The sequence below is a fragment of the Corapipo altera genome, unplaced genomic scaffold, assembly GCF_003945725.1.
Source record: "Corapipo altera isolate COAL_440 unplaced genomic scaffold, ASM394572v1 180, whole genome shotgun sequence".
Classification (NCBI taxonomy): domain Eukaryota; kingdom Metazoa; phylum Chordata; class Aves; order Passeriformes; family Pipridae; genus Corapipo; species Corapipo altera.
In genome coordinates, this window is record NW_020884915.1 from 2,843,755 (window position 1) to 2,871,083 (window position 27,329).

The following is a 27,329-nucleotide window of genomic DNA, read 5'->3' on the forward strand; positions in this document are numbered from 1 at the left end:
TTTATCTGTTTAAGCTTAAATAACTGTAAACCTCTTGATGCCTGAGCACCTTCACAAACATCAGCTATTTTCTAAACCAAAATAGTTTCTGCCAACAGCTACAGTTTTGTTCTTCTTTTGTTGTCATACCCAAAACTGCTGTGCAGAGTTATTAAGGAAGAACCACCGAGGTGGAGAGTAAATCCAGTTTGGATGGTGGGTGCTGTGCTGGCTTCCTCAGCTCTATGTTGAGATACAGAAGATGGTCATGGAGAGTGGGGGGAGAAGAAAAAAGGGCATGTCATGAATCACACTCCTATGTAAACATCAGGATTATGGGATATGCATCAACACTGGTGTGGCAGCAGGACCAGGGCAGTGACTGTCCCCCTGTGTTGGAATCTGGCAAGGCCAAGCCTCAAATCCTGGGATCAGTGTTGGGTCCCTCAAACAAGAGAGGACATTGAGGGGCTGGAGTGTGTCCAGGGAAGGGAATGGAGCTGGGGAAGGATCTGGAGCACCAGGAACAGCTGAGGAAGCTGGGGGGCCTCAGCCTGGAGAAAAGGAGGCTCAGGGGGGACCTTCTCGCTCTCTGTAACTCCCTGACAGGAGGGGGGAGCTGGGGGGTCGGGCTCTGCTGCCGGAGAACGAGGGACAGGACAAGGGGAAATGGCCTCAAGTTGTGCTGAGGAAGGTTTAGATTGGAAAGTAGGAAACCAAAAGGGTTGTCCAGCCCTGGCACAGCTGCCCAGGGCAGTGGTGGAGTCCCCATCCCAGGGGGGATTTAAAAACTCTGTAGAAGTGACTCCTGGGGATGTGGGTTAGTGGTGACTTTGGCAGTGCTGGGGGAACAGTTGGACTCAATGACCTTAAAGGTCTTTTCCAACCTTAACGATTCTGTGATTCCATGAGTGAGTCAGCAGTGGAAGGTGAATGATGACACAGACAGGGGATGGTTGTAAGCAGGAGCTGTGGGCACTGGGAACCAGTGGGGGTGCCCAGGGGAGTTGCATTACCTGTGTTCCTTCCGCAGAGCTCCGGAATGAAATGCTCAGGAGGGGAAGAAAACATTTACATCAGTGAACAGGACAGATCAGAGAGCTGGTAATGGAGTTGCTTGTATCTTTTCCCAAAGAGAACGGCAGGTGACTTGAAAGCATAATTCACTTAATTAAAACAACCCAAGTCAGTGAAGAGGGAAAACCGAGATGGGATCTGGGCTTTTGGGGTGTTCAATGGCCCCAGATGATTACAGGCTTGTTTCCTTCTTAGACAAGAGTTTTATTAACAAGCGCTAAAGTCAGCAGCATGTTTTCTAAGGGGTAAATAGCTAGATTTTAATTTGTTTCAAGAGCTATTTTAATTTCTTTATGCAGTGCTCAGGTATGTATATACATACTCCTACTGGAGTAAAAGCAGAACAGCTGATTTTGTGGGACTTTGAGGTGCTTCTACCTGAAAAATAAAAATATATTTGTGCTTTAAATACACATTGAAGAGCCTCTGATACTTGAGATGTTTGTGCATCACAAAAATCCTGTAGGTCACCTTTAAACTAATATGTACTTCTGGTAATCAGGATGGGCTAACTAGGAAATCTGAAGACTATAAGTAGTATTTACTTTCAATTATTAAATAGTATTTGAAATGTTATGGTGAAAGAATATGGCCTATCTTGTGTTCTCACCTCATCTTCTGTTTATGGGAAAGTCACCATGCAATAAGGCAGAGCACAAGATTTGTGTGTATGTAAATAATATATATATATATATATATATATATGAACAAGATATAATTAGAGGAAAGCTGTTCCTTACAATATGGAATTTATTGTATAGAAACTTGAGTAGCTCCAGCTGATGCCAATTAACTCTCCAGCCTGTGAATGTGTACAGCAGCAGGGATGGTGAAGACAGGAGAAATATGAAATATGGCACACAAGATTTTACTTTAGCTTGCACCTGCTAAGCACAGAGAGCCAAATCTTCAGCTGATGTCAACCAATAGAAATATCTGCCTTCAGAGGGGTGACACTGATTTACATCAGCCCAGAATCTGGCCAGGGACGTTACTGACTTGGCACTATGGACGCAGCAGCTGGTGCCGACTTGTTAAGAACAAAGCACCACATGCCAAAAAGCCCATTAAAAAGCGCTCCTTTGATGTTTCCCTTCATCTGGTATAAATTTAAAATGGAGGAGGCTGTCAATTTTCCTTAGTCTAGACATTTTGTGTCATTGGGTCTGTGTCACACTGCAATGTGACCTTCACGTACTGCGTCACATGCTCAGAAATTGAGAATTCGATCCTTTCAGATGCTGAAAACTCGGTGGGGAATTGGCAGTCCTGTTCTGGGTGACTCTGGAAGATGCTGCCAGCCTTCAAGACAGACCTCAGCCTGTGTGATGGGCAATAGCAGTTGTCTGTGTTTATCCTGGAGCTTTTTTATTCACTTTTTGGAAGTAAGAGGATGTCTCTTCTTCTCTGATGGGCCCTTTCGCATTTATGGGGTATCAGGCTCTTGAGCCTTACTTTTTGTTTCAGTTACCTGCTGCTGGTTTCCCCATCATCTGGTGCAACCAAGGAAGGGGTGGTGATGTCTTCGGGTGTAAGAGAAGTAAGGGATCAGCATGAAGGGGTATTTATTATTCTATTTATTTAAACTATGGGACTCAGAGGAGTTGTGTGGCCTGCCCTTCATATGGATAAATGGCTACCCTTGGAGATCTTAGACAACAGATGAAAGCAAGAGGGATGGATGATGTTCAAGTTGTGTTAGTCAAAGCTACCCTTAAGCTGTTTTTCAATGATGTCACTGTGATGTCACAGTGGCCCAGGCTGAGATTATTTTCCTATATATATGATTGTTCTTTAATGATTTCTCTGTGGTTTAAGGCAACGAGCAGTCAGGGATGGTTGGGGGGGTGGTTGGGTTTTCTTGGTTTTTCTTTTGTTTGGGATTTTTTGGTGGATGCTTTTGTTTGTCTAAGGGCATGATCATAAAATAATTTGGCTGCAGCTGAAGGAGCTCCTCACCTTCAGGTGTCTTTTGGGGATTAAAGGCTCAGTTTTATGTTATGGGACATAGCAATGAATGTGTTGGATAGAAAGGCCATTGTTTCTCAAGAAGACAGAGAAACAGACAGTCTGCTCTGTTAATGATGTTATGGAATATATTTCTATGAGTGAAACACATGAATTAGAATTATTTTCCCAACGATCTTCATATTGTCTGAAGATCCAAGTTGTTTTGGCTTGTGAAAGTTAAGGGTTTGATTCTTCTGCTGTTTTCCATCTTGGTTAGGTTGGACTCGATGATGTTAAAGATCTTTTCCAACCTACATAATTCTGTGATTCTGTGATTCTATGACATTTCTATCTGGAGCTGTCAGAGTTGGTAAAAATGTGAGACAATTTGGAATGAAAGACTCTGGAGAGTGCAAGTCACTCGTTAGCACTCAGGGCAAGCGGCAGCAGACGGAATACTGGAATCATTAAAATAATGATTAAAAGAGATGGGCTATGTGGATTCAGTGACTGCATTATGCCACTGGAGTAAAGGGCCTCATTTTGCCCTAATTCACACTTGGTTTAAACCAGGAACAACCCTTCTGCAGTCTGTGAAATGAATACTTGGCTCAGCCTGGCTGCGGTAAATTATCAGAAAGAGCTGAACTAGGTGCCTTGGACATGATGAGAATAACAAGTGGTCGATACATTTCTTACCCTGCAAATCACCATTTAAATGTTCTGAATTGTCCTGAACATTTTTTTTTAAAGTCACACTGCATCAGATTACTCCTTGAGTCATTACAATAGTGCCTGATAGCTTCTAGCATGACATCCTGGAAATGCAAACATGGATTTCTGACTCCGAGGTTTTTGGTTCGTGGCTGTTACTGGGAATGTCTCACAAGTACAGCAGCAAATTTCAAAGTATTTTTCAATAACTGTTTCCATGGTTCTTAACAATATGAACACACATCCTCTCACTCTAAGGACCAGTTGCCTGGGAGTGTTGGGTCTGTTAAAGACACAGCTCTGGCACAGCACGGTCAAAAAAACAAGGCAAGAAAAACTAGGATGATTCAAAGCATGAGTCTAAAACCTAAGACTGATTATCTTAAATAAGAAAATAATTTGGAGGTGCTTGACCAACCTCCAAATTATGAAAGGTTTAATGAAAAGGAAATATTTTTCTTTTTATTCTGTCCCAACTCATGGGAAGTAAAGGGGCAAAATGTTAGCAAAACATGGAAACACTGTAGTCGACCAGCTGGATATTGGGAGCTCACTGGTGCAAGCTGTCAAATCGAATCATGGAGGTGGATTATTAGCTGCCCATTGAAATGTTCTGCAGCAACAATACACTGTCATCATTTGGAGTGTAAGATGATCTCCTGCAGGTGCCATTGATAGAGTCATGGAATCATTAAGGTTGGAAAAGACCTCCAGGATTATCAAGTCCAGCCTTCAACTGAACACTGTCATGCTCACTGAACTATATCACTTACCTTAAATTTCAGTGAAGAAATGCCTCCTGATGTCCAATCTGAACCTTCTTTGGTGCAACTTGACGCCATTGAACTGCATCAAAGTGGCAGCCTTGGTGCAGCCCTTGCAAATCCTTCTTTCCACTGAACCTCTCTGTGCCAGTTGGAGTCAGTGCCACGTCCCGTCCTCAGCAGCACATCTGTACCCATGACCTCCCTGAAATAAGTGTCATTCCCTTGTTTGACACCAAGAAAGAAGGTCAGTTAGTTATTTGTGAAGTGTTTAGAGAAAATAAATTAGCCGTCACCACGGAGAGGCTTACTGTGAGGGGCTGTGGATTAGCTGGTTATGGGGTTGTTTGCTCTGAAGCCAAGTGTGGGACTACACTAATTTTGCCAAAAACCTTCTGTAAACAAACTGTTTCTTGACATCAAGAAGCTCTTCCTACTTTGGACTGATTATAAGGTTTGAAGCCTAACACTTGATAAGCTTTCTCTTATAAATGATTACAACTTCCTAGAGTCAAATATTAGTTTTTGCCAAAAGAAAGCCTTTTTCCTTCTGAGAAATATGTCCACAGCTGTCAACATGGTTTAAAGAAAACCCAAAAGAGAGAGCTAGGAAAAAGATAACCTTTTTTTTTAGAGATAATTTTTTAATCTAGACTCTTAGCTTGAGGTTTTATTGATATAGCTGAGATAATTAAGCTTTATCCCCACCAGGCAGAGCTGTTTGAAAAAGAATTAGTGCAGGTACAATGACACTTTCATTGGGAGTAATGGGCTGTCTGATTCTCTTGCTTCAAGCTTGCAAAGTAACCTTGACTTTGGATCTTGACAATTCTGAGAACGGAGCTGAGGACATGACCCAGCTCCGTTTCTCAGGATCCAACCCCAGGTTTTTGTTGAAAGGTAAATCAAGACCTTGTTTAGCATCACATTTTGAATAGGGAGCACGGGCAGAGCTACATTCCCAGCAATTCAGGTAGTTTCCATGGATGCTAATGCTGAGCAGCAGCTGACGCTGCCTCTTGTAAATGAGTCATTTGACAAACATCAGGAGGCAGTTTGGGACATGGGGCTCATTGCTGGTCAGCAGAAAGTTTAGTAAAAACATCTGAATTTTGTAGCACTCCTTGCCGACTGCAGCCTGTTGACTGATTAGAAGTGATGCCTTTTCCTCGGCAGCGATGTGAAAAATAAATTATCCGTCCTGTCTTGCATCCCTTGACAAACACTGAAATAATGAATAATACTGTCATTGCTCTCAGTGTTTCCATCTTTCTGTGTTACCAGGCTGCCGAGATGATGTGGGCTGTTTACTCATGTCTAAGATCGCGTGGCTTAGCTGTGGCAATCCTTGATTCATGATAAGAATTCAGTCATCAGTCTTTGTCATCGGGAGTCTTGCTTTGGATTAGGGATCGTTGCTTGAGGCACGTGTGGGCTCTGTACAACCCACTCCTACACATCCCTGGGTCTAAATCTTGAAGAAAGCAGAAGTTTCTCATATTTGAGGAATGTTAATTGCTGCTGCTCTCTCTGCTTGGGGTATTGGCAGCATTGGCTCCCACCGTGGAGGTCCAGGAGAGCTCAGCAGCTCAGGACATGGGGCTTTTATTAAATTAAAATAAAAAAACCTGACGGGTGGTCTGGAACGGAAAGCCTACCTACAGTGGGGGTGTCTGATCTCATTAATGACACACAGTGGATCAGCACTGTGTGTCTCCTTCCCAGGCACCTTGTGTCGGGCTGACTTGGTGGCCAGGGAGGATTCCTGGTGCTCCGGCTGCTAAAATGAACTTTGGCCAATTTCAAAGGAGCACTTTGTCACAAATCGTCAAAAAACCCCACTGAAACACTGTGAAGAGTCTTCTATGCAAGTATGAAAAGCTGCATTATCCTGTTGTAAAGTGAAAGGGGGGGGAAAAAAAAAGGCAGTAACAATGGCAAAGGGGATGTTTGCCTGGATTGTGTGTGTCTCGAGGAAAGGCAAGTTTAACCTGCTGTAATGCAGGGTCACTTCCCGTTAGCAAAACCCCCTGAAGGGAGAGGAGGGAGAATGTAAAAAGATACTTTACAGTAAAACAATATACTTCTTTTTCTCAGAGATCAAGGATTCTTTTTTTTTTTTTTTTAAGGAGTTTTTGAAAACCTACCCTTGGTTTCACAGAATATTTTTAACTCTTCCACCATGGTATGGTTTTCACTAAGCCATTATTTAAAAATTTAGCTGTTGTCATCTTCTTTCTTGCACGGGACAAAAATGACCTTTCTCCAAATGTAATTATGACTTTGTTCCTTAAATTTTCTCCTGAACTTTTACAACTAGGATCTGTACTCGCTGAATTTTATTAATGGAGTCATTCTGTTCTCTGTTTCTTTGAGTTTTGCTCTCCTGTATCTCCCAAAGCATTACACTTTCATGTCTTTGTTCATTAGTTTTAAAGTCTTTCTTCAGCTGGGATAATAGGAAAACCATATATTTCTAGTCATCCAGTTGCAATTCTAGCTGCTCTCAGAGGGGCATATACATTTCAAGTTTGGTTCATGGGGATTTAGATATACAATTCCAGATAGTCTTAATGAGAGTAACAGTCCTAATTCCCCACACAGTATATTAAAAATGGGTCCAGAATGTACAGAGTGAAACACTGTGATCTTACCTTTAAGTACCTTTGCCTTGTTCTTTTTTTTTTTTTCTCAATATCATTTGCATCTGTGTTCGTTAGTGAAGGTAATTGAGAGCTGCCCTGAGGATGAGGGAGCTGATCTTTGGAGCCCTTGTCTGGTTTGCTGTGCTGTGTTTTCCTGTGGATTCACTGCACCTGGGTGCACCTTTAGAACAGAAAGGTTAATTCAAGAGGGAGTTGGAGGAAAGAATTTAGCAAATTGACTCTGTTATTATTCTGGTTGCCTTCAGTGTTAGACAAGAACAAGACACACCTTTTTATCACCTTAATTAACTAAAAAAAATTTAAAAATCCCCCCATACTGTGAATCGAATAAGGATTAAGATTTAGTTATGATATTAGAACAAGATCTAAGGAAGACAGTTTTCATGCAGGAGGAATGTGGTGGTTTTATACCTGAATTTCATGAGGAATTGTGCTGGTTTTAGTTCTTTCTTAAACATCCTTTTATTGTCACAAAACACCAAGAAACATCCATCGCCTTTTTCTAATTTGAGACCCCATTCCTAGTTTTGTTGGTGCATTTCTTTCTCTCCTAATCCATGTCTTTATAGGTATTCCCCAGACCTTGTGAGGTGAATGCCATTGGTGGCATTTCTTTTAGCAGGGAAGGGGTGCAGTGAGGAGGGAAGGTTGTCTCCATTTGCACCACATGTAAGGCATTTCTTGGAGCTTAATTCTCACTTCCTGAAGGTTCCTGTACTTACACCTGGAAGCCAATATCCACAAATAACTGGTCTGGTAGTTAGGAGTAAATGGAGTGTGAACACTCTTCTTTCCTTTGTTCAGATCAATACACTAAGAAGTTAGAGAGGAGAGATGTGAGAGTCTGCTCCTTCACTCACTCTGGTCTCTTCTGTTTTATCCTTCTTCCTTACAGCCCATTTTGACCACCCTGACGATTCCAGCTGGAGTTTTGGGTACTGATGCCCAGCAGCAGCAAACAGTCCCTCCTGGGGACACAGCCATGCTTTGAGCTGTCTGACTGTCTCAGTGAAGAAGCTGTTTGGCTTCACAACACACACACATTTGTTGCACAGACCATTTCTTGATATGAAGGCAAATTATCTCCTACTTTGATGTAGCCATGGACGAGCAGAAACTTTTCTCATTTCCAGTTTCTTCTTCTCTCTGTTGTCTGCTGGCCAGTAAACTCTTTCAGTTTAAAAGGTGATTTAATGAGATAATTTGTTTTCCATTCAAGTTCTTTCTGTGGCTTAGCTCCCCTCTTTTTTTTCCCCTCTATCCATCTAACATTTTGGCTGCCTTAGTGAAAGGACTTCCTCCCCTGCAGTTAATGCTACCTGCTGCTTTCTTCATCTTCTCCTACCCCACTGTATGTTCCTACCTCCTCCCACAAACACTCTGTGATGCGCATGACCCCATGAATCTGTCCCAATATTTTTTCCTCTCTATATATCCTAAGATATTCATGGCAACATAGTGTGTGACTGCAGGCACAGGATCAGTCAGGGACTGAAGGAACAGGTCACTGTATATGGATGAACTCTGAGTGTATGCACAGAATTGAGTCTGTCCAGTCTGCTGAGAGCATTTGCATCAAAACTATTTCCCTCTGGGAAGAGAGATCAGTTTTGACAAAAGATAAGGCAAATATTTGCAATGCATGAAAAGCAAGGAGAAAAATAAGTTATATCAGAGAGGAGAGGGAGAGCTTGGATGCTACCCCAGAATGTGAGAGCTCTGTATGCACCTCCTTGCTTTGAGCAGATTCCCTGTAAGGCTGTGGAATTGCTTAGGATGGGGTTCATCTCAATCAATGAAATAAAAGGCTGGGTTTTTTCTGTCTGTGCTGATCTTCATGGATCCCTCATTAGAGGATCCCCTGAGAAGTTGTCTCCCTGTATGAACAGTTACAGAGAGGAACTTCAGATGTTATGATTGGAGTCGATGATCTTAGAGATCTTTGCCAACCTAAACAATTCTGTGATTCTGTGTTCAAAACTTTCTGATCTGCATGGTAAGGGAAAACTAGTAAATGCTGTTTCTTAATGGCTCTGATTTCCTCAGAAATACAGGGTAGTCAAAAAGAGCCACTCAGATCACTAAAATGCATAGGAGACCATCATATTGTGGCAAGAATATTTCTCATCTATTGTGAGTGGGTTAAGGATTGGGAAAGTGAACTGAAAACTTGCCACACTGCAAGATCTGATTTTAGTGAATGACTGTGAAATAAGAAAGTGTCTCAGATAGAATCATAGAAACACAGAATCATTTAGGTTGGAAAAGCCCTCTGAGCCCATCGAGTCCAACCATTGCCCCAGCACTGCCAAGCCCACCACTAATCCATGTCCCCAAGTGCCATGTCTACAAGGCTTTTAAATACCACCAGTGCCATCTCATCCTTTCTCATGGATTGGCTCAGAGGAGAAAAACACTTCTAATCTTCCCTCTGTCTACAACCAAGACATGGGAAAGAAGTGTTTAGAGAGGGGCAGCCACTGGCAGTGAGTCAGCAGAGAAAGGAATTATGTTAAATCTACCTTTAAAAAGTCTTTGTATTTGAAACACTAGTCATTTATTGAATGTTTTGTGTCCACATTATAGAGCAGGACGATCCCTGCCTGGTTTGTTTGGCTTTGTGGTTAGGGCTACAACTAGTTGGGTTTTTTCCCCTTGTACCTCCCAAATGTCTCAGTTGCATTTTTTTTCAGAGATTTTAAATAGCTATTGATCATTCCCCCCTACATAAATCTCTAGGTCTGATCCAGCCTGTGACTAAAACTGCCAATAGGCCATTCATGCACAGGATTAAAAAGGAGGAGCAGAGTTGTGCTGTGTGCATGGCCATGGGGCTGCTGCTACAAGGGGCTTACAAGGACATTAAACAATTCCCATCTGCTCCTCCTTTCTCTCCTTGCTGAGCCTGATGCCCTTTCCATGCTGTCCCTAATTTCTTGGGTATAATTTCCTGATTTTTTTTTGTTTTGGTACTCTACTTTTTCTCCCTTCCAAACTCTGCCTAAAATGCACCTTTGTAAATGGACATTTGGTTTAATCAATTTTAAATCACAGAATCCTAGAGTGGTTTGGGTTGGAAGGGACCTTAAAGATTATCTCATTCCCAACCCCTGCCATGGGCAGGGACACCTTCCACTAGCCCAGGTTGCTCCAACCCCCTCCAACCTGGCCTTAAACACTTCCAGGGATGAGGCAGCCACAGCTTCTCTGGGCAACCTGTGCCAGGGCCTCACCACCCTCACAGGGAAGAACTTTTTTCTAATATCAAATCTAAACCTACTCTCAGTTTGAAGTCCTTGCCCCTTGTCCTGTCACTCCAGGCCCTGTAAATAATCTCTCTCCATGTTTCCTGCAGGCTCCTGTCAGGTCCTGGAAGGCCACAATTAGGTCACCCCAGAGTCTTCTTATTTCCAGACTGAACAATCCCAACTCTCTCAGCCTTTCCTCACAGCAGAGCTGCTCCAGCCCTCTGATCATCTTGGTGCCTCCTCTGGACTTACTCCAAGAGGTCCATGTCCTTCCTCTTAAGCAAATAACAGGCAAGACAAAGACACATAACACAGTTTTTTGTCAGAGATATCTTGACTCTTCCATGCTGTCCGTCAGAGTGTGTATGTATTTTTTAGAAGGGCAGTGTATTTTTCTGAATAGTGCCCTCTGAGATTGTTTATACCCTCTGTGATTATTTCTGTCAATAACTTTTTGTTACAGTACAGCTGCACAGCAATCCTGATAAAAGTTGTATCAGTTACAACTTTTAAAATATATTCCTGAAAGCAGTTTTGCAGGGAATAAAAATCATGTGGACTGTGAAAAAAAGAAGTATTCCCATGATATAGGATTTGGGTGGGTTTTTTTCTGTTTTTTACAGGAACACAAATGCTGTTGGGAAGCAGAAAGAGGAGTTGCATTCTTCCAGATGCAGTATCCAGAGAGGCAATCACTGCTGCTGGCTCATCAAAAAGGAGAGATCCCTCCAAAGACACCTCCAAATCCAAAGAGATCCAAGCACAGGGCGTCCTCAAACCAAAACTGTCTGTCTCCAACTGTATGTGCAATACAAAAACATCATCAAGGATCCTCTCGGAAGAAAACGTTCACAGGCAAAACCAACTCCTAAAAAGTAAGGTACAAATCCTGCTGGGGTTGTCAGGAATATGGTTTCAATAATACGATGAGATCAGCCTCAAAGAAAAATGTGAAATAATGGAAAGTCAGGCCATTTTTGTCCAGCTTTAAGTGCAGAGTATGAGTCATCTGGTGAGAGATCAATCAGCTAATCTGACTGTATACATTGCTATGGTTAATAGAAAACAAGATTAAAATGAGAAGGATAGGCTTGCTTTGTAAGGAAGGTTCAACAAAATCTTGAAAAAGCATTAAAATTGCAAAGTCAAGCAGCCCCAGTCCAACCAAGAACCACCAGAAATGAGGTTATTTTTACAACCTCGTTCTGATACCTTTCTTTCACTTCTGCAACCTTTTCTTTTTGACACAACAGCCTGAACTGTGATTATCAACAAGGTTTCAGCATGTAAAACATAATTTCCTCTAGTTCAGCAGCGGCTGGGATGTCTTACTTCCAACATTTATTCTCGCAGCTAAACTGGAGGTGACACAAGCAGCTGTATTCATGCATAAGATATTTTTGCAGAAGAATACTGAGATTAATTTGGCTTTAATATCAATATGTTTGTGAGAAATTTATTCCTTAAAACGCTGTAGTGGTCATACACCCTTTTTTTCTTAATAGTTTTTTGTAGACAGGTAGGCAAAACCTTTTCATTATTGACTATAAAGCTACTGAATGTAACACCCATTTAGCTGGGAGAAGCCTAAATTCTGCTCTCAGTGCCTGAAGTTCAATTTTCCTAATTGGAAGTGAGTTTTGTTTTACAAAAAGTGAAGGATCCACTGAGATCTGTCAAAGACCAAGTTAATCCACACCTCTGTAAACCTGGCTTATTGAGGAGTTTAATTTCATGTTCACAGGTTTCAAGGTTTATTCCAAAATGTTACTAAGAACAGTATTAGGGAGGAAATACAGCTCAGGCTTTTATAAGGCAAATGTACCCAACACAGATCATTTTAATATGTTTTTTAAGTACAATATAATATGTACAATATGTCATAAAGAGGAAAATATTTGAAGTTTATTGTAACCAAAAATTGAAATAAAACAGTAACGGGCTTTATTCCCAGATACTTAGTGCTAGAAATCAATTTATTTGGCAAGGAAGAAGTACTCCAGTGTGACTTTTCAAAATAGTTCATATGGAGCTCTTCCGAAGTTCTTTTGTTATTTTGGAGTCATTCTGTCCTCCAAATGAGAATCTTGTCAACTCTGATTTTTGAGCACAGAGCCTCTTTTGGTCCTAATTTGTGCAGGGAGTAGCAGCCAGCGAACATTAAAATTTAATTATAATTGTAGCAAATAATCTCTTTTTCTCAACATGAATTGACAGCTTTCATAATAATATGCTATAATGTGTATTAAACTTTGTTGATTTTTTTTTTTCATGAAGTCTTTCCACTGACCAAGGAATATGTAGAAATGATAGAAAGCAAACAGTAGTATCAGCAAAGCAAAAGACCCCAGTATTGTTTATGAAAGTCTCAATGTGGTCAAAGGGAAATTATATGTGATTAAAGTCCATAACAATATGTTATTTTGTGCAATAAATTGGAGTGAACTCAAACTGCAGGTCACAGCGTGATATCTTTTGCTTTCCACGGTGCAACTGTGTCTTGCTTTTGGGAAGGGAAGACCAGCAAACAGATCTAAGTGTCCAAGAGGTTTAATTACAATTATACTTCAGTGTGAGCTCTGGCTTAATGTGAAAGATCCTCTGGGTGTCACAGGGCAGGGAGTAGTACCTGTGATTAGATCTGATCTATTCTGCTTAATGAGGCCTATTAATAACACCTTGGCATTCTTATTTCAGAAATTGCCCTCTGAGTCTAATGAGGTGGAGAACCCAATAAAAAATTAGCCATGCACTCTTAACGAACATTTAAATCTCTCCAAGGTGATTCTGAATTCTGTGGTTCAGGTGACAGAATAAAGGAGCTCAAGGATGAGTGGGAGCGAACCAGGAGGGTGACACTGCCCACAGCTCGCTGGCCAGGTGTGACTGGGGAGAAAAACAATGCGCTCACCTGGCCAGAAACCAGCTCCCAGCTGGAGGAAATTCCAGCAGCCCCATGGACACTGCAGGTAAAGTATTGATTTGTTTCCTTTTTTCCTCCTTTTTCACTTCTTTTCACTTCTTTTTCCTTTTTTCCTTTTTCCTTTTTTTTTTTTTTCCCCATGGATGGTTTTTGCTTCCTGGGAACTGGCTGCAGGCAGAAGTTCCCATTTCCTCGAATTTTCTCCTTTCCAGTGAAGTTTTGGTAGTTTGTATGCACTGCCAAGACTTGCTTGGTTGTCTGGTTGTCTGAGCTCCCCGTTTTGAGCCCCAGCTGCCATTCCTACAGAGGAACATGTTAAAATTTGGGGATTTTACAGCTTTCCAATGTCCCAAATGTCCAGCACCACAAGCACCAGCTGTAGGTGTGAACACGGCCCCAGGTTGGTACCAACCACCAGCAGCAGATGCACTTTCCTGCCTTTAACTCCAGCACATGTTGCAGACCAATCTCTGCCTTGTCTTCTGTCCCAAGATATTCCTAAATGTTGAAGCAGCCTTTGACTGGAAAGTGTTTTCTTTCTTAGTAGATCTGCATGACAATCTAAATAAACAGGGAAGTTTGTGAGCTGTCAGTGACAAGCTGCTTCAGCGATGGGGTGAGACAAGGAAATAGGCAAAACATCAAGAACTTGAATTGGATAACTTATAAAAATATGTAATTCAAAACATATAAATGTATAAACTTGATAGGACAAGGGGGAATGGCTTCACACTGCCAGAGGACAGGGTTAGATGGGATATTGGGAAGGAATTCTTGGCTGTGAGGGTGGGGAGGCCCTGACACAGGTTGCCCAGAGAAGCTGTGGCTGTCCCATCCCTGGAAGTGTCCAAGGCCAGGTTAGACAGGGCTTGGAGCAACCTGGGCTAGTGGAAGGTGTCCCTGCCCACGGCAGGGAGTTGGAAGTAGATCATCTGTAAAGTCCCTTCCAATCCAAGCCATTCTATGAGCAATTTTCATCACTTTAATAATCTCCTACTGAACCTATATTGATGCCTGTCATGCTCTTTTCTTCCTTTGGATTATGGTAAAATAAAGTGGGGTTTCTGTTTCTTTTAGGAAGCCCTAGAAATCCACAATCCTCAGTTCATCTCTCGCTCCCAAGAAAGGCTGAAGAGACTGGAACACATGGTCCAGCTGAGGAAAGCCCAGCAGGGTGATGCTCCCCTGAGCAGCCCGGGAGAGCTCGTTCGCAAGCTCTCCTCAACATCCACTTCCAGCAGGAAAAAGCACTACACCATTCCTGACCCTCTCAGTGGTGAGTTTAATTGTGACCAGCAGCGGGTCTGTAATCTTGCCACATGTGTAGTATTTCCATATTAACTTGTGGAAAAAACACGAGGCCTGCTACTCCTGTTTCACCTCTCTGTGCTCCAGCGTCTGTCCAGATACTCCCAGCAGAAAGAATCAGGAGCACAGAGGTGGGATAGTGGGAATGAGGAGTGGTCTGTGGTCTGTGGTCTGTGGTCTGTGGCAGCAGGAGGCGACCTCCTTGGGGACTTTTTGTTGTTGTCACACGCAGTCATGTTCAGAGTTGATAGTAATTGTGGAGGTGACAGCAATAAATAGCATTTCATCCCTCTCCCAGCTCACAGGTGACCAGTTTGGGGAGGGAGGTGACAGGCAGAGAGACAAGGTGGGATTTGGGTTTAGGAGGCCCAATCCAATCTTCTCAGGAGCTTCAGGTGTGGATTTGCCATTTGACTCAGGAAGCCCATGGCAGTGAGTGGGCTGTGAAAGAACTCTGGCTGTGTACAAGGCTGCTAAATCGAGGTACCTAAACGCTGTGATTTCCTGATTCAAGATGACTATGGTGTTTTATTACCCCAGAGATAAACAGTCTCAACACCCAGTGAGCAAAGCAGTTCTGAGCAGCTCCCTCTCTATAGCTCCTCTGTAAATATTATCTAAGCACAAGATGTTAAATTGCTTTTCTTTTTCTTTTCTTTTTTCCTTTTCTTTTTTTTTTTTTTAATTGCCATCTGGGTGTTAATTAACTCAGTCGACTGAAGAAAAAGATTTATTTGATTGATTGGCATTCCTCTTTATAGCTTGATTTTAAACTTGTTCCTGTTTGAAAATACATTATTCCACTGAAAAGTAAATCAATTGAAAACATTTAACAACCAGAAGGGACGCCTGGAAGATTCAGGAAAGGAAATATTTGATGTCCTCAACTCAGGGCTGTGCATGTGGGGGCTCTACAAGCTCTTCCAGCAGGCCATGGCACAGGCCAGGAGTTTGTCACCTATCTTAGAAGAAGTGGCAAAAATCTCCCCCTTTTTTTGTCATGTTTGAAAGTCCCCCAAACCACTGTGCAAACACTTTATGAAACAAACAAACAAACAAAAGAATGGTTAAACCCATTTCTCCTTAAATTATAATGAAGGTTTAATCTTTATGCTTGTTTAATGATTAATAAAAGCATACTATTGAAATATACTAATTAATTATTCAACTAAATTACTATTTCCCTCTTTTAGTGGCTGGTCATTAAAGGTAAATTTGTCTAAGGAGAATCTTTAGTTTCTGTAACTGATCTGCCTTCATGTGGCCCCAGGTAGTTTTCTGTTTGTGAGATTCTAATATTTTTATAATGACAGAAGTGTCAGATGTCTGTTATTTAAGCATAACTACAGTTAGTATTGGAAATCCAAGATCGCTGGACAAAGCCCAGCTCTGTAGGCTGCAGTACAGAGGGCTGTGTAGGAGTGTGCTGAGCATATTTAATTTGCTCTGAGTCCTGACAGTTGATATTTTAGGATTTGCCCTGGTGGATGCTGTTGTGCAGAAGGATTTGTGTCATCAGTGAGACCCAGAGTGGGGGATCTTTGTTTCTTGCAAGTGCTTCTCCCTCGTGCTCACCCAGGGCACTGGATGCCTCTGTCCTGATGTCTCAGCCTTCTCCTTCCCTTCTGCCAGCCCCCAAAGCTGGAAGGGAGAGAAGTTATCATTTGTTGTCATCATTATTCTGTGATCTCTAGAATAGCTGTTTTATCATGTAAAACGCGCTTTTAAAGCAATGAAGAACTGTGTGTTTTTGAAAACCAAAGTGAAAGGAAAATGCAGCTGTATTCCAGGAAGGGATGGAAGCACAGTTTCATTTTCTGAGGTGGGAAGTGGACACCCAAATCCCGGTGATTTAAGGATACCATTTCCCTGGTACAAGGGGAGCTGTGGGCACAAGCAGCAGTGTCACCTCCTGCTCTGTCGCTGTACATGCTCATCTGTGCCCCTCTGTTTTATTGAGATCAGTGAGCTGATTTACAAGAAACTGTTTTTTAATAAATTTTGAGGTTTTTGTTTAAATTAGGATTAAAATTAGGATTCCCTGACCTGATTCAAAGCCGGCTCTTCAAATGGTGAAGAACCTGGAGTTTATGAAAGATACAAAGCAGCCAGAAGAGGAAAAACATGTTTGTATATCCAAAGACAGAAAGTTATAACTCCAGCTCTATCTCCAGCTATACCTGGTTGTGAGCCAGTTGTGGACTCAGGAGTTGTGGGCTATGATACCAAGGCTGGGTACAGGGGCTGATGGCTGAGGGTCACTGTGGTGTTATCACAACCATTGCTCTCCAGAGTATGGTCCAGTTGCACTGGGCAGCAAAGGGCAGAGACCTGCCCCATGTCCTCCCAGTGGTGCCACGTCCATACAACACATATTAGACCTCAGCCATCATTAGAAGTCAAGGGACCTGGACAGCAAACACTTCTGTACAGGCAGGGCAGTTGATTTGCCATGTCTCACAGCCACGGGGGTTTTGTTTGGTACTAGTGCTACTGGTTTATAGAATCACAAAATCATAGAATGGTTTGGGTTGGAAGGGACCTTAAAGCTCATCCAGTTCCACCCCCTGCCATGGGCAGGGACACCTTCCACTAGCCAAGGTTGCTCAGAGCTCCATCCAGCCTGGCCTTGGACACTTCCAGGGATGGGGCAGCCACAGCTTCTCTGGGCAACCTGTTCTCCCTCCAGTTTCAAAGAATCTGTGCCCAGTGCAGCCCTCCCTCAGGTTTCCTGGGCTCAGGAATCAGGCTGCTCCTTCACAGCAACACACAGTGAAACAGTATTGGAAACTAAGAACCCAGGAAGGTAAAATGATGACCTGGAAATGTGTTTAAGCATTCAGGCTCATATTGATGGCACCCGTAGGCTCCAGAGGGTGATCTTGGAGTTGCTTGGTTGGCTGATGAGTTTAATTTCCACTGCCCTGACAGAATGAGCCCAGCATGGATTCAAGCCCATCTGTGGCTGGGCAGCAGGAGCAAGTCCCTGCAGCTCACTTGCCTCAAGCACTGACTTTAACACTAGTTATCCAACTAGTTTTCCACCACAAGAGGACATTCCCTGCCCAATTCTCCATGTGATCACATGGGAAGGTGGTACAGGATAGGGAGAAGTGAGTACCCATTTTATTCAGGTGTAAATGAGGGTTAAACTGCAGCCTGAGGTGTTTCCCTGGGTGCTTGACAAGTTTGCTGCACTTATTTCTCTCTGAAATAAACTTGTTACATGTGCTGCTCTCTGGTCTTGCAGCTTTTATTTCAGTAAAATAATTTACACCCAGAGCAATGATCTGCAGAGATTTTTCTCTACCTGGGATTATTCTATCAGCCTAAAATGTCTTTATTGGTAATATGAAATTATTAGCATGGTTTCCTTATGTTTTGACAGTGTTGTTACAACTTTAGTTTCTTGTAAGAGAAAGAAATAATTGGCATTCATCACCATTTCCATATAAATACCAACATCTGTGCACTTCCCATTTACCTTCTCATCCTCAGAAACCCAAGTTGTTTACCATTTTTTTAATTGTGATTCACGAGCTGGGTTTTACGAAGTGCTGAAAGTAATCTCAGAAAAATGAAAATGTTTATCCTGCAGAAGATTTTTATCGTCACAAGAGCTCTTTGAAGGCAAAGAACCTGCAACTCTCACTCTAGCCTTTGTGCTGGGTAATGGGTACTGCTAAATTTGAGAGTGCTAATTAGTCCAAGATAGACTACTCTGCTGTTTACTATGTCAGGCAAATTAGAGATCCCACTGTGACGAACTGAATAGAAACAATGTTCAAATAACTGGATTTAAATCTCCAAAACCGTAATGTAATTACTTCAGTGACAGGACTACCAGCTGTTTATAGGCCTTTAAATCTGCATAATGAACAGCCCTGTGATCTTGGTGTACACAAGCACTTTGAGAGGTTTAACAAAATTTCTCAGGCACATATGGTTTTTTCATACCTTCCATTTTGCTGCCCTCTGAGAGGCTGGTGGTTCATTGGAAGTGGCAATAGAAGTTGAATATTACAGTTCAACCCCACCACAGTGCCTGCTCTGTTCTTCTGGATTCATATCCAAATCCTCCATCTTTAGTAATATTTTGGAAACAAGTTTATATCTCCTCAGTTGTGGTTCCAAACTGTTCCAAAAAGCTTCATTGTAGCTGCAGAAGCCTGGAGGGTGAGGATTGCTGTTGGTTTGGGTTTTCAAGGTTCCTCGAGCAGCTCCTTGCCAGGGAGGTTTTTGTTTAGATTGTTGACAGAGCAGAAGGTGGCAATCAGAGAATAATCCTGCACCACTAAGGTGCACCCTTGTGGTTTTCACAGCCACATTGGTGGCTGATATTTGCAGCCACCAGCAGCCCATGTGTGACTTTAGTTGTGCCATTTCTCAGGTCCCTTTTCGCCATCAAAACTGGGAGCCAGCAGTTGTGCCACTTTGGGCACTGGCATCTTGTTTAAGGCTGACGGCTCTGAATAAAGACTAAGCTGCAGCCAGGTAATTGAATTAGGGAGTGGAATGACCTATTTTTGGGATATTATTGCTCATCACATGGATTAGGGCAGTGCCTGTGAGTCAGCTGGACACGGCAGCACATTGCAGGTCACTGGCAGTGGGTGACGTGATCCCTGGGGACAAGGGGAGGAGGTGAGAGTGAACGGGGTGACCAATGTGTCCCCTCCATGACCTCATCCTCGGGAAGGAGGAAATAGGCAGCCCCTGTGCAAGGAAGTGGGCAATAAATTGGAAAATCTTCAAATATGGAGAGTTTTCTGTGTGGGTGATAGGAAACAACGTGTCTCACAGTGGGTGACTCACGGGGCTCAGTCAGTTTGCTGAGGATCATTCAGGGGGGGCCTTGGAGCAGCCAAATAGAAAACTGAATTTTTGATCCTCGACTTTTTAACCCGGGAGTAAAAGGTCTGATTTCAGCCATGATTAGAAATTGAAGCTAAAGAAGTCAGATTTAAGAAGCTGGTGCAAATTTTACCGAAGATTTATTTAAAGTTCGATGAATTTACCAGCTCTGTCATACCTTCTTCATTAACTGCTATTTTTTAAATAAAAGAAATTATGCTTTTCAAGACTATAGTCTCTAATGAAATGAAAACGATTTAGGAAGGCCAGGTGAGACGCTAATTGATTTTTTTTTTCTGGATAAATTCCATGAATATTTAAGTAGCATTTGGACAGAGGGGACTGAAATCTCCTGCGTCATCCCCAGAATTCATTTAGTATGAAAATGTTTTCATAAACCTATCAGCTTTTTCAGAGGTATTAGTGATTTTTAAGACTGAAATATTAAGGAGGGTCAGAAGTCTCAATAGCCACAGTGTAGGACCTGAACAGCTGGAAAGCCTGAGAACCACCTTCCTGTGGGTCCTCCTGGGGGAGGGACCTCTTGGGAGCTTCAGCATTTCTCTGAGATGAGCAGAAGCTCAGACAGTCTCACCCTCAAACCTTTTAACTAATGGTTTATTGCATTTTTTATAAATAATACCAAAATGTCATCTGTTGACTGCAGCTGAAGGAATTCATTGCATGAAGTCACTGACATGGGATGTGCAAAGTCTGGGCAGCACCCCTGGGTGTAGGCACTGCTTTATATTCTCTGGATGAATTCCCAGTCGAGTGCTATGGGCACGCAAATCTCAACATCACCTCAACATTTATCTTAGATTCAAGCCTAATTTATTTTTTAGGGGGCTGTTGATTTAAAAAAAGCTTTGTTTAAAAAAATGGTTTGTATCTTAGGACTTCTCTGGGCAAATGGGCTTTCGGGCAATTATTTTTTTCAGTTCAGTAAAGAAAGCAGTTAAATTAGAGAACCACCACTGCTCTTCAGGGACTGGTAACACATCCTCGAACACGTTTTAAGTCCTAAAAAGTTTGAGAATTAACATTCGTGTTAGGAGAAAATGTATGTATAATCTGTATATTTTGATAAATTTTGCCACTGATTTTCTCTTTTAAGTGTTTCAGTGATTTAGTGGTAAATAGGAAGTCAGGGGCTGGTTCCAACACAATCATTTCATCTGTTCTCTGTCTAAACATTTACTAACTTCCCAAGCAGGGAAGTTGCTCATCCTGTTGGAGGTGCAGTTCAGCATTAATTAAAATGTATTAATGTATTAAAATTAATTAAAAAGGCTGACCCATTTACATTCATTTACAACTTGCTGAAGTGGCTTCTTTCTCCCACTGTGGAAGTGTCAGACCTGGTGCACACAGGATTGGTGGAAATAGCAGAAACTCAGTAGTTTCACATGGTTTGAATAAAACAACAACAAAGTGTTTCATGCCTCTCTATCTATACCTTTATTTAACTGTGATGCATCTCTGGAAATGCTGGATATCTGCTTTGAAATCCCTTGTTTTCTGTCATTCACAATAGTTGTCTCCAAAAGTGATACAAGGCTATGAAATTTGATAAGGAGCTTTGATAAAGAACTTCTAAAATGCAATTCAGAAGACTATCAGCTTTGGGAATTGTCCACCTTATGCCCCATTTGATCTTTGCTTGGTGGGAAAGAACCTTAATTCAGGTCTGTATGATGTGCTTGGCAGGTTATTATAGCTTATAGGTTATTATATAGGTTATTATATTATAGAATGTGTGCTGCTCTTCCACTTCAAAATACACTTTCTTCCCAGTATTGAGTATTAGCAATATTTAAAGGCAGACATCATTTTTAATTTCTCATTTATACCGAGTTTTTATTTAGTTTTCACTTAAATTTTGAATTCTAACCCTAAAATCTTTCAAGGATTAGCCTTATTTCTGCCTGATGTTTGCATGTGTGTTTTTTACTCACACATAACAACCTGAGAGGAGCCAAGAGACACCATGAATATTTAGCCATGACAGTAGCCTTTTGACTCCACACTGCTTCACAAAGGATATTTTTATAACCAAGGTGGATTGATTATTTTCTTGGAGGATTTTCCCCTGACCCCCTTTTTAATCCACTCCTTCAAAGCCCTGCACAGCCACACACCTTGTTGCAGGCACAACTGTAGGCAGGCATGGGTCTAATGCCCTTCAAGATTGTTTCTGTACCATCAGGAGAGAATTATACTGGAAGAAGAGCACCTGCACAGCTCCTGGCCTCTGTGGTGCTTCCCAGCACTCCAAAACAGAGCCCAGACTGTCTTAGGGGCTTGTAGGAAAAATACAGATTAGCTTTTGGTGCTCTACACAGAAAAGGTCACGGGGCTGCAGATCCCCACGTGGGTTTTGCTCGTTCTAGTGTCTGTGCACAGGGGCCTGGAAGCGTTAATGTGTCTTTATGTCCCACCCTTGGAAGTGTCCAAGGCCAGGTTGGATAGGGCTTGGAGCAATCTGGGATAATGTAAGGTGTCCCTGCCCATGGCAGGGGCTTGGAATGAGATGGGCTTTAAGGTCCCTTCCAACCCAAACCATTCTGTGATTCTGCGCTTAACAGCTTTTATTTAGGAAAAAGAGGAGGGGAGATCCCTAAAACAATTAGTTTTATTGCAGAAAACCTATATCTGAGAACTCCTGGAGTAAAAATTCACCAATTTGAGCAGCTGTTGCTCACAGTGCACAGGAGAGGATATAAACCCAGTGCACTGCAGAGAACCCACAGTGATGGTTTTATGTGATTTCAAACTTACCCTGTGCCATTCTCTGGGTTGGAGGACATGCCTTGTGGGAAGGGATGCCTCCTGCAGCCCTGAGCTGTCAGGATGAGGTGCAAGGGAGGCTGAGCCTTGGACCTGAGCCTCTGGAATATGCTGGGATCCACACTGCTCCCAGAAAATCACCTGGACCTCAATCCTGCACCAGGACCTTCTGGGTCACAGGCAAAATCTGCTCCCTTCAGTTTCAGGGTTATTTGGACAGCAATAGCATCCAAGTGTTTATTTGAGTTAATCAACATATAAATGAACATTAAAACACTAATAAATAAAAGACAAATTATGTTTTCCTAGCAAATTGGGCATGTTGATGGTGTGTACTGAGGATTTAATAAGAATGATTAAGTGTAGGCAACTGCTGAGTGGAGAAAAGTTAGTCCTGAGGCAGAGGAGGCTTCACAGCCTCTCTCCTTTCTCAAATTGTGCTTGGAAAACTGCACCAGTTCAGAACAGAAACTGTTGCAAAGCTCCCTTTTATTTTTGATTAGAGGGATAGAATATCCCTCCTATGAGAAAAGGCTGAGAGACTTGGGATTGTTCAGCCTGGAGAAGAGAAGGCTCCAGGGAGAACTTAGAGCCCCTTCCAGTGCCTAAAGGGGCTCCAGGAGAGCTGGAGAGGGACTTTGGACAAGGGCCTGGAGGGACAGGAGAAGGGGCAGTGGCTTCCCACTGCCAGAGGGCAGGGTTAGATGGGATACTGGGAAGAAATTCTTGGCTGTGAGGGTGGTGAGGCCCTGGCATGGGTTGCCCAGAGAAGCTGTGGCTGCCCCTGGATCTCTGGAAGTGTCCAAGGGCAGGTTGGATGGGGCTTGGAGCAACATAGGCTAGTGAAAGATGTCCCTGCCCATGGCAGGGTGGTGGAACAACAAGTCCCTTCCAACCCAAACCATTCTACGATTCCATGATCCTGTGAAGTTTACATAAGAGATACAGCTTACTCCCACCTTGTATGAGCACCATCCTTTCCCATTCAGAAACCATTTTTTGCAGAGAAGGTGTTAAAATCACCTATTCTTGAGAATCACTTGACTGCTAAGATCAGTAATTATTTTACTCTATCCAGGGAAATGCTGATTAAAATTATCACAGATCTCTTCATATTTGATCACAGAAGAGTAATGTAATTTTCCTCCTTCTAACACTGGGCATAATTATTCAAAGCCCTTCCAGACAGGTGTAAATTGAATCAGAAATGATGGTACCAGGACAGGTTACCAACACACACCAGCTAAGGACATGGCAATGTGGCATAAGGATATGGGGAAGGTGGATCACTTGAGAGAGCAGAAATCATCACTGGTTCTTAATCTGAATAAAGGGCATACACAGCTACATGTGGCAATGACAAAACCCATATGCCATTAAAATGAATGAACTCTGTAATGAAGGTGGTTGCTGTGGGTCTTATCCAACCTCCTCATTCTGTAGGGCAGCTTCAGGATCAAACACAGCTCCAGATGAAGCTGTTAAATATCTTCCCACTGACCTGAGGAGGTTTGGATCCGGCCTTAAGCTTTCAAAACTTCAACCAGCAGTAGCACATCATGGCTACATGGAACAGGACCTTTAACATTTAAATAAATGCAGATTTCTCCAGTATTAACTTTATTTTCCCTCTGCTAGATAACCTCTTCAAACCAAAGGAAAGGTACATTCCTGAGAAGGAGATGCATATGAGATCTAAAAGGTAAAAATCTCTCCAGTTTAGAGTTCACTCGTGGTTTTCTTCCACTGTATCACTTTGATAGATTTGGTGCAACCCTGCCCTTTGAGCACCACTTTTCTACCAGTTTCAGCCAGCATGGCATGAAAACTAAGTCCCCAACAGGTAACTCCTGTAGAAAATTCAAAAATGGAAGCAGTGCAGTCACTTTGGTGGTTTTTTTTTTTGTGGTGTCTGATCTTTAACTGCATTGCACTTTGTGGCCTCATGAGCAGCAAGGGAAGCTGCAAAGGGCCACCATGTGGAATTTATCCCGATTTTAAGAGTGCTCAGTGTGTGTCCCATTCCTCTCCTCCAATATACAATCTCCAGCCCAAACGGGCTCCTTCGAAAACTCAGTATTGCCATATATCATGAGGAAAAATCAGAAGTGAACAGGCTTTTTGTGCATGCAAAAACAGGACTGCTGGGAAGGAAGGTCCAGCTTTCTTTCCAAACTCTTGTGAATTTTATCGTTGATTTTAATGGAAAAAGATCAGACCAGAAGTCACCTTTTTTAAAGGCAACTCTTGTTATTCTGAAAATGGAAAGATTTTGTTCTCCTGGTAAAAAGAGTTCCTAATGACAGTGAAAAAATGTTAACAGTCTACAGACTTATAATGATGGTTTTCTTGTATTTTAGAAAAATACTTGGAAATGATTGCTTGGTATTAATTTTGTGACATAAATTAAAAAGAAAGAGTGTACAGGCCGAATTCTGGTTTGAATTATGTTGCTATAAATTGAAACCAACTCCACTGAGCTCGTTAGAAGCTACTGCAGAGTTACACTGATGCATTGAGATAACCTGATCACATCTCTTTCTTTACTTTTTTTCATTCCAATATTAGAATTTCCAACAAGATTTTCAACAAATCAGATTTAATATAAAACCATTATTGTTAATAATTTATAATTCCCCTGCTATAAGTCTACTTCAGATACTTAGAGATGCCATTAATGACAAATATTGCATTGAAGGCAAACATTTCCTACAGGAGTCCAACAGATGATATGTGAACTTCACTTTCTGAATTCATTACAGGATTTATGACAATTTACCTGAAGTTAAAAAGAGACAAGAAGAAAAGCAGAAAAGGATCATCATGCAGAGTAACAGGCTGCGAGTGGAGATGTTTAAAAAGGTAAGGATTTACTGTGAAAGCCAAGTAGAGTTTTGTAACCCTGAAAATGGGTCTGTAGAGGCACTGGGGCTTTTAAATCTTGTCCTTGGGTTGAGGCACTTCTTTAAACTTGAATTAGCAGCTGAACCTTCACAGAAGGATGGAATGGTTTGGCTTGGAAGGAACCTTAAAGAGCATCTCGTTGGCCGTGGGCAGGGACACCTTCCACTAGACCAAGTTTCTCCAAGCACCTCAGACTTTTATTTTTTAAAAATTAGTAATTAGTTACAATAGAAAGCTGCAGGTTCAGACTGGAGGCATTCCCAACATGCTCCATGTTGCATACAAGTACTAGTTTCTCCTTCATTAAATGCTCTATTCCTCCATCTAACAACACCCTTCCTGACCAAGATGGAAAAGCCTGCAGTATTTGGTTATTTTTTTAACAACGTAATGAGTATATTTGAAGTCTGAGAATGCCAATACCATCTCACCTCCCGTATCACTGAAGTTTTCTACCACCTCATGTATTTTAACAGTATCTTAAAACTGTTTTTCATCTTTTTTTTTAGCAATTACTGGACCAGCTCCTTCACAGAAACACAGAGTGACAAAAGAGTCTCTTGCCCGTCATCCTAATTGGATCTTGAATGCCTTTGACTGCTAGATAAGCCATAAATTAACTGTTATCTCAATTACCTGGAGGTATTTTTCTTATCTTTGGCTCTTTAAATAAAGAAAGATCATTTGTATTTCAATTGAAATTTTAAGGCAACTTTCAAGTAATCAAAGACAGTCTGAAAAGGAACACATCTGTTTCAGAGCATCACCTTTTGGTCAGCTTACCCAGAGGAAATAATTTTAAGAATTTTTAATGCAAATATTGAATTACAGCGGTATTACTTATGTTAATCTTTTGAAAAGTATTCTTCTCTGTAGCAATAGAAGAGAGTTTGTAAGACGTGCAAAACTGATTTCTCTGAAGTATTCTATTAATTGATGTCCTGTGAGCGAAACCCTTGAAGTAAAGAAAAATGAATATTGTTATTTGTTATGTTTAGAAAGTAGTTGAAATAGCATTACCACATAATCATAGCAGCGGCGGTTTCACATTAATACTTAACATACCAAAAGGGAACAATATTTCAGCTTTCTGAAGGACTCTACTTCTGTTCATATATTGAACTGACCTACCAACATTACCAATTAAAGAGCAATATTTAAAGATTTGTTTATAACACATTTTTTTCATGTTTTGCATTGTAATATATATTTTACTCCACTTCTGTGAGCATTCAGTATTTATAGAAATGGCATATTAAGAAGTGGTGCCAAGAAGTATGTTTGCATCAAAACTGCACAAAACTCAAACCATCTGTAATGTTTCCTCCAAAAATATTTAAATCTTTATTTGTACATTCTGGAAGTAAAAACAAGCAGCTTACAAACCAATGGAGTTTATTTATGGAATAAAGTATGAGTGTAATATTGATCCAACCGCTCTGTTTTTATTTGGTGCTGTTAAATATAACACAATTATTGAAACTGCTGGAGAAGTCATGTTTTTGTACCCACAAACCCTGTGGTATAAAATACAGTAAAAATCATTTCAAGTGTTAATCTTTGTTGCCCCAACCCCTGATTGAGTGTGCTTGAAGGAGGCTGGAATTTGACCTTTGATATCTCTGCTTTATTTTTCTAATCTAGGCTGAGATGGAAGGTCAGTTTTTTTGGAAGAGGGATGTTTGTGAGCTGGGCTTTGGCCACTGTGACATCCTCCAGCTGTGTGACCTGTGTTGGACACAAGGGACCTACTTGTATTTTGTGCTCTGTCTTTGTTGGATCATTTAGCCTTTTTGTGTTTCAGTTAACATAGGAATAATGTTAATTTTTGCCTACAGAGAAGAAAGAGACCTACTGAACAAATATGTTGCATTCCAGATAGGTATCTTCAAAAATTCGTCAGTTCAACACAATGTAGAGGACATGGAAGGTAAGGTAATGCTGGCTGTGAGGAAGAAACTACCAGGGTTCTTCCCCAAAAAAGGTCTTTTTAACCAAGCAAACAAAGCTTTACTGGAAACCAAAGTCAAATCTGGACCACAAATAACTCAAAGCAGAACTTGTAAAAGGAACTCCAAGAAGGAGCATCTTCCAAGCTTTGCAGCTCAGCTCCGTGGTGGATCTGCTCTCCTGAGGGCTCACTGATCCCTCT

The 27,329-nt window shown here is 41.7% G+C and overlaps 1 protein-coding gene across 2 annotated transcripts in view; it reads left to right on the plus strand.

The window, feature by feature from the left end:
- The window catches only part of CUNH10orf90 (chromosome unknown C10orf90 homolog), a 65,261-nt gene extending 38,655 nt beyond the window's left edge, over positions 1 to 26,606 (plus strand). The window contains exons 4-9 of one of the 2 annotated variants that reach the window (XM_027655318.1): positions 11,022 to 11,273; positions 13,180 to 13,367; positions 14,399 to 14,597; positions 23,912 to 23,975; positions 25,036 to 25,135; positions 25,687 to 26,606. In XM_027655318.1, the coding sequence (XP_027511119.1) occupies positions 11,022 to 11,273; positions 13,180 to 13,367; positions 14,399 to 14,597; positions 23,912 to 23,975; positions 25,036 to 25,135; positions 25,687 to 25,725 (842 nt within the window). In that variant the 3' untranslated portion in view covers positions 25,726 to 26,606. The remainder of the gene's footprint in view (positions 1 to 11,021; positions 11,274 to 13,179; positions 13,368 to 14,398; positions 14,598 to 23,911; positions 23,976 to 25,035; positions 25,136 to 25,686) is intronic. The other variant, XM_027655319.1, reaches the window with a different exon arrangement.
- The last annotated feature ends 723 nt before the right edge of the window (positions 26,607 to 27,329 follow it).